This window comes from Dunckerocampus dactyliophorus, chromosome 1, assembly GCF_027744805.1.
Source record: "Dunckerocampus dactyliophorus isolate RoL2022-P2 chromosome 1, RoL_Ddac_1.1, whole genome shotgun sequence".
Classification (NCBI taxonomy): domain Eukaryota; kingdom Metazoa; phylum Chordata; class Actinopteri; order Syngnathiformes; family Syngnathidae; genus Dunckerocampus; species Dunckerocampus dactyliophorus.
In genome coordinates this window covers 34,654,185-34,661,665 of record NC_072819.1, presented here as the reverse complement: position 1 = coordinate 34,661,665, position 7,481 = coordinate 34,654,185, and the positions used below count along the sequence as shown (strand labels likewise).

Genomic DNA, 7,481 nt, shown 5'->3' with positions numbered 1-7,481 from the left:
ACCAGGGCATCAATGAGCTCCTGGACAGTCTCAGTCGTATGATGTTTGCTGAAAGGGGCCTCACTTTGAAAGACTCCTGATCAAAGTCATTGAAAAGTGTGATAGTAGTTATAATAATAGTAGTCATTTCAAAACTCACACCTGTATGTGAAATTAACCATCAGCCGTATTATCACTGTTGATGAAATATTCCATCCATCCATTTTCTATACCACTTGTCCTCACGAGGGTCACGGGTATGCTGGAGTCTATCCCAGCTGTCTTCGGGCGAGAGGCGAAGTACACTCTGGACTGGTGTTGATGAAATGCTGTTAAATATAATTTCTTTCCATACTTGGTCAAATAAAGATAGTGTAGTGGTACCTAGCTGCCTATCATCCTGTTGGGAGGGGCTCAGTTCACATTCCATTATGTCTTGTGATGATCTTTTGAGGGTGTATGAAGAAATAAAACATCTGGTTGACTCAGACTGTTTTTTGTCCTCATGTTTGACAGCTACCCTGAAATATAATGCTCAAAAAAATTAAAGGAACACTTCGAAAACACATCAGATCTAAACTGGGGGAAAAATGATTTTTCAGGTTTTTCAAGATTTTCAAGTTGCCTTGGCAGATTTGAAAAAGGTGTTTTTCTTCATTTTTGTCAAGCTGCTCTGCCTCTCCTGAAATCCCTCCAGGGGAGGCACTCCTCACAGTAGACATAGGCAATACTGCAAATTCTAGTATCAACCCAATACCAAGTAAATACAAGCCCAGTATTGCTGATAACTGATACCATGACTTTTTACTCGAAATTCTTCAAGATCATTGAAGGATTTTAAGATTTTGTCTTTAATTTGTTGATCACGATTATAATCAGAATAAAACACAGGACAAAGATTTTAGGCAAACAAACAAAAAACATTTTTAGCAGACTTATTTGTGAACAGTTTAACAATATATAAATACAACAATATAAGACCATATCAACAAAATAATACAATTATTCCCTTACACCATAAATTTGTTGGAGTCAAGAGTGCAAGGTCAACGGGATGTTTTCCTGCTTTGGTGCACCAGAGGAGTTGCACAGCAAACAGGGACGTGGATGGTACTGCTGTGAAAAACTGGGATTTCTAACTGAGTATTATTTTTCAAAGAAAATAATCACCCGTACTTCCAGCACTGATATGCATTTACATAAAATTTTATGTAGTTATTTACATAATTATTTGTTAAATGTCTTGGTTTATCATTGCTCCTGAAACTTTTCCTGGTGGTTGGGGACCCCTGTTCTATAAAATGTGTTTTGTGGTCATATTTTTGGGTGTCTGGAATAGATTAATTGGATTTGCATTATTTCTTATGGGCATTTTTGTTGTTGTTGTTTTTTTGTATATTTTGGAACAGATTAATGATGAAAACCGAGGTTCCATTGTACATATAACAATATCATCAATGTAACAATATGTACAAAAACAAAAAACACACATTAATTTGTGAAAATAAACATTGGCAAACAACTGGCAAAATATCGATGTAATAACGTTAGTATCTATACTACCCTTGGTGTCGATATCATATACTGTATCTGGCTCGATCCGCCCACCCACCCTCACTTTAAAAAACCCTATTCTAGCCTTCCAAATGAGGTTAAACGTCAATTCACACCACCGTCCCTGGGAAAGAATATTTACTCAAATCCAACACCGCTACCAAAATAATCACCGCAAAACATATTTTTAAAAATCTTAGTTATGTATTTAATGTAATCTCAAGATAGTTGTTTTATTTGCAAAAAAATATTGGCTGATACTTTAAAAAGAAATAATTCACTTTAGTGAGTAAAAGTACAATATACATGCTATTTGAGTCGAGTAACTGTACAAAACAATTGTTTTGATGAAATATTCTGATGTATTCATCAGGAGCTTTAGTAGAGATTGCTTTGTTTTCACTGACTGAAGTCCTGGTGTTACATAATGGTTGTTCCCAACCTTGCCGGGCTGACGCACCCACTAGGCTGATGGTTGTGATATATTGTTACGCAACAACCTGTTTTTTGTAATATAAGAACGACAGTGCATCAGATGTTCTCGGCCAGACTTGGACGTATCTTTTTGACTTGAGCAGGAGGACAAGATGGCCTTTCCCCTGTATTTTTCCATGGAAACGTGGACTTTAATAGCCATTGTCATTGCTCTGCTGGTACTGTAAGTCAACTTTTACATATATGTTTTGCTTTATATTATCCAAGTTCCACATGTGACATTCGTGATACTTCGATTCGACTTAATTCTATAACATCTTATCGAAGGTTGAAACGGTTCATTTAACTGGACAACAACGGCATACATGCAAGATGCACACGGGAAGTCCGAACTTGTTTGTCACTAATACTTATATAATTTATTTTTATATAGTTATATAAACTTGTATATTTTACAGAAAATGTGAAAGAAAAGGAGGGGTGAAATGACGAGAAATAAAACATGAAATGCAGGTAGATGAGTCAGGTAGATGTTGATCATTGCTAAAAACGAGTGGGCGTGAGTCTAATAAAAGTTAGGTAATTTTCCAGAAATACAGGTGAAGTAAAGTGTAAAGTGTTTATATGTGGAAGGTTCCTTTCACTTGCACGATTCAGATTGTCCAAAAATGAGAAAACAGAGTTTATATAATCCACGCCGCAACAATTGTTGATAGTTTCTGCACTTCCTGTGTTAACATTTTCTCACGGGAAACTTGATTGAATTTTAATCATGTGAGTAAAAATGTTTGAGTGAATTTTCTCCCCACTGTGGAAAGTGGTTTCATGAAATCAAGTTACAACAAGTTACAACTTTTCAACAGATAAAACCTCCATTATCTTTTGGAATCTCATTCCTAGCATAACATGTTATTGTTTTTTGCTGTCAGGTGTATTTTTTCGGGAAAAAGATACACTTCAGCTCTGCAGGATAAAGTTGTTGAAACTTTTAGTTGTAGCTGCATTTAAAACTGTGGTAATTAGAAATATATCACGACATGGGTTCAGACTGGCTTCATTATGGTACTGTTAAATGTGTTCAAACGACAGTTGACGTTCATCTAAGGTGTCTAACAGTATTGTTCATCTTCAGATATGGAAATGCACCCTATGGCTTTTTCAAGAAAATAGGGATCAAAGGTCCCAAACCGTTGCCATATATTGGAACATTTTTGGAGTACCGGAAGGTGAGATAATGTTACTGCTTTGATATGGATGGCCCTGGCATTTAATTGATCATTTTTCCTTTTTCATTTAGGGCATCCATAATTTTGACATGAAATGTTTTCAGAAGTATGGAAGGGTGTGGGGGTAAGTGTATATGTGTGTTTATATGGATACACAATTGATGCTGAATCACTTCAGTGTGTTCTGTAAGGTTGTACGATGGCAGACAGCCTATCATGGCTACAGTGGACACAGCTATGATCAAAACTGTCTTGGTTAAGGAGTGTTATTCTGTCTTCACCAACAGACGGGTAAAAAGTGTTTTTTTAAATACACAGTACTCAAAAACTCTGTTAAGAAGTCATTCTGTCATTGTTTGTGTGTTTAGGATCTTGGCCTAAATGGACCTTTAAATGATGCAGTTTCAATCGTAGAAGATGACCACTGGAAGAGGATACGCAGCGTACTCTCGCCGTCATTCACAAGTGGTCGACTGAAAGAGGTCAAAAAGCTTGCTGCTTTTTTTTCCCACATGCACCATTTGTTTTGTTCCTCATATGTACATATTTAATGGTTTATCATTTACTTTTGAACAGATGTATGGAATAATGTTGCAACACTCAAGTAATTTGATCAAGAGTCTTCAGAAGAAAGCAGAGGCAGATGAGGTCATTGAAGTCAAAGAGTGAGTAAGAATGTTTGCTTATCAACAAAAATCACCACTCTAGATTGTTCTTAACGGAAGCGTGGGTAAACTACATGCAATACGTTGGAATTTAAACAAATGTTTACAACCGTCAAGCGCTTTTCACCCATAAAACATACATGGAAAATGTCGACACAGCCGATGGCGTGTCGTGGATATGCTGGAGGCTATCCCAGCTGTCTTCGGGTGAGAGGCAGTGTACACCCAGGACTGGTCGCAGGGCACATATACTGTATATATATTCACACCTACTGTACAATTTAGAGTCCCAATTGTAATTGTACAGAGGGAAAATTACAACCATTTATTTATTGCAACAAACACCTAAAAATCACTGCAACGCAATTTTTGGGAAAAATCTGGTATTTTAAAAAAAGGCCCACCAGATCCTGGGAGGGCTGGTAAATTGTTGTCAATGTTTAATATACAAATAATGCATATTTTAGATTATATTTTAGATTTGTTGAAGATAAGATCAAGATGAGGTTATGTAACACTCACCCCCACCGAGCAGTGTTTACCTGCTAATAGTCTTGACCTCAGCCTAACTGAACATTTGTGGGGATCAGCTTGGACATTGTATGTGTAATACTGTCGAGCAGGGGTCTCAAACTCAATTTCACTGGGGGCCAGTGGAGGTAGAGTCTGGGTGAGGCTGGGCCGCATCAAGTATTGGGAGTAGGGCTGGGAATCTCAGGGTACCTCACGATACGATACAATTCACAATACATGGCTCACAATGACGCTAAAGGGCCACCCCTCCCCCGGTCCATGTGATAACACCCCCATTAGTTCAGTGTTGGTGTTTACTTGCCCCTGTAAGTATGGAAGTAACACTGAGCTTGCCCGGATGTTGCGGGCTGCAGTTACACTACTCTTTGATGTCCAGTCGCTGGCCGCAAGATACGATTTGGTGGGCCGCAAATGCAGGAGACAAAGTGGAGACTAGCATGAGACAAAGTTCTTGTTGTTCTTGTTCCACCCCCCCCCCCCCCCCAACCCCCCCACCCCCCCACCCCCCAACACACACACACACACACTACTGAAGGCTCCCTTACTGTTTACTAAAACAAATTATTACAATTTCCAGTCATCTAATCTCGAGTCAACAGCAACAGCAGAAAAGCGCTTTGTTGAAGGCAATGAAGATATGGAGCACGTTACATGCAAAAAACATGCACAAATGTATGTTCCCAGTAAACAGAGCACCATTTAAAAGGGAAATACAATTGAAATTGCTTTGAAATTTGATCAATTATACCCTACTGGCAAGAAGCACAACAACGACATTTGTCATATTCTTTTTTTAATCGTTTAATAGCGATATTGTGCTTTCAACCATGTATGACCAATTAAAACTACATATTTGCAGAGTTTTTGGACCTTACAGTATGGATGTTGTGACCAGCACTGCCTTCAGTGTGGACATTGACTCTATTAACCATCCCTCTGATCCATTTGTGTCGAACATTAAGAAAATGGTCAAGTTCAACTTCTTGAATCCCTTGATTGTGCTTATTGGTAGGTGACCCACTTTTACCAATGTCTGTGTTTTTGTGGTGGCCACTTATTTAAAACAAAATCTTTTCCTTATGATTTCAGTTGTTTTTCCATTTCTGCGGCCAGTGATTGAGAAGATGGACGTGTCACTCTTCCCAGCTGATGTGTTGGCTTTCTTCTATAACTTCCTAAAGACCATCAAATCAGACCGGAACAAAAATGATCACAAGGTAAACCATGAATATAAAGTTGTTTGCAAACATGCTAAATTTATATCCTTCCCCTAAAATCAAAATGCTTCTCATTCCCGGTAGAACCGAGTGGATTTCATGCAGTTGATGGTGGACTCTCAGATGTCAGAATCCAGCACAGGAGATGCAAGCAACCAGAAAGGTAGAAAAGAGACAGTTGAGTATCCTACTAACTTTGGTTCACTGTATGCATGCACATAATTCACACATAATTTCTTAATAATCTTGACCTAGGATCTTGCAACTTGGATTTAGTTTTTTCTGCAAAGTAACGGATATAATCAACACCAGTCAATAATAACAAAAAACAAAAAACTTTCATGCAGTTGTAGCTTGTTTCCATGGTGTGCTGTGTTTGATCACATTGTATATGTGTTTCAGGTCTGACTGATCATGAAATCCTCTCTCAGGCCATGATTTTCATCTTTGCTGGCTATGAAACAAGTAGCAGCTCACTGTGCTTTGTAGCCTATAATCTAGCAACGCACCCTCATATCCAAAAGGCTCTGCAAAAGGAGATTGATGAAACATTTCCAGACAAGGTCTTAAATTTTTTTTCTCATGTCAGCAACTAGTTTAGTGCCAACCGTACGTTACGTCCTTTTAGGCTCGACCAAACTATGAAGACCTGATGCAGATGGAGTACCTGGATATGGTAGTGAATGAGTCAGCAAGGCTGTACCCTATCGCGAATCGACTGGAAAGGGTTGCAAAGACTTCAGTGGAAGTCAACGGCGTGACCATTCCTAAGCAAACTGTGGTAATGGTACCAATTTACGTTCTTCACCGTGACCCTTCCTTATGGCCTGAACCTGACTCTTTCAAACCTGAAAGGTACTATAGTGACTTGAACGTGAGGGAATTTACTGCCACATTATTTGGTGACTTGCCCGACAGTCTAACTCTTGTTTGTTTTTTTTAGATTTGGTAAAGAGAACAAAGACAACATCGACCCTTACGCCTTCTTGCCATTTGGAGCAGGGCCAAGGAACTGTATTGGCATGCGATTTGCTCTGCTGATGATGAAGTTGTCTTTAGTGGAGATCCTGCAGAGCTTCAGCTTTGTCACCTGCAAGGAAACGGACGTGAGTGGACAGTTACAGTCATTTTATAATTATAATGTTATACATTTTTGATCTGATTTTATTTTTTTAAATATTTTCCTAGATTCCAATGGAGTTGTCAAATGACGGTTTTACATCACCTAAGAATCCCATCAAACTGAAACTAGTGGCAAGAGAAGCTGCTGCAGATTGTGCTTCAAGAGAAATGTGATTATCTGTAACGTGCTTTAAAAAATATAATTTTACAACAATGACATGGGACAAAGACAAAGAAACTTAAATGAATTAACAAACAGTAAAACTTGCACATTGCTGCACACAATTAACAACCAACTTTAGGGTATACTTTTGTCAACTACACCAATGCCATCTTTGATTGAAATTTGTTGCAAATCCAATCACATATTTTTTTTCTTGAGGCTGCAGCTACATTCACGCAATTTATTATACACAATCTAGACATTGCACTAACAAGAAGAGATTAAGTTGAGAGACAGTTAAAAGTAAAGAGAAGTTAAAGAAAGATACTTTTTTTTAAACAAGATTAACACCAGCAGTGGTGTAAGTACTGTGCATAAAAAACGATTCTTTACATCATAATGCAAACCTTTGCACACTATGCAACACATTCTCTTTCTCTTAATAAATTGTATACCTTCAAACAAGAACATTGTTTCATGGCACTGTGTGACCTCCTATACTCTTTTACATGCCTCTTCATCAGTCATAAGAAAAAGTAAAAACTGAATAACAACCAAATAAATATTCATATTTGTCAATTGAAGT

General features: G+C 38.0%; 1 protein-coding gene across 2 annotated transcripts; it reads left to right on the top strand.

Annotated features, from left to right (window-relative positions):
• The first annotated feature begins 2,023 nt into the window (after nucleotides 1-2,023).
• Nucleotides 2,024-7,474, top strand: LOC129190819 (cytochrome P450 3A27-like). 2 transcript variants are annotated; one of them, XM_054793456.1, is made up of 13 exons: nucleotides 2,024-2,191; nucleotides 3,101-3,194; nucleotides 3,266-3,318; nucleotides 3,386-3,485; nucleotides 3,563-3,676; nucleotides 3,771-3,859; nucleotides 5,253-5,401; nucleotides 5,483-5,610; nucleotides 5,695-5,773; nucleotides 6,013-6,173; nucleotides 6,239-6,465; nucleotides 6,554-6,716; nucleotides 6,799-7,474. In XM_054793456.1, exons 1-13 carry the CDS (start codon nucleotides 2,121-2,123, stop codon nucleotides 6,904-6,906), a joined length of 1,536 nt encoding a protein of 511 aa, XP_054649431.1. In that variant the 5' UTR covers nucleotides 2,024-2,120; the 3' UTR covers nucleotides 6,907-7,474. The 2 variants fall into 2 exon arrangements, with proteins under 2 accessions (XP_054649431.1, XP_054649441.1); XM_054793466.1 differs by lacking the exon at nucleotides 3,386-3,485 and having other exon boundaries at nucleotides 2,137-2,191.
• The last annotated feature ends 7 nt before the right edge of the window (nucleotides 7,475-7,481 follow it).

Excerpts from the sequence above, each read along its gene's own strand:
- LOC129190819 (XM_054793456.1), top strand. The coding sequence starts at position 2,121 with ATGGCCTTTCCCCTGTATTTTTCCATGGAAACGTGGACTTTAATAGCC. Across the intron at positions 5,611-5,694 it reads GGAACAAAAATGATCACAAG|AACCGAGTGGATTTCATGCA; the intron begins GTAAACCATGAA and ends CATTCCCGGTAG. Across the intron at positions 6,466-6,553 it reads GACTCTTTCAAACCTGAAAG|ATTTGGTAAAGAGAACAAAG; the intron begins GTACTATAGTGA and ends TGTTTTTTTTAG.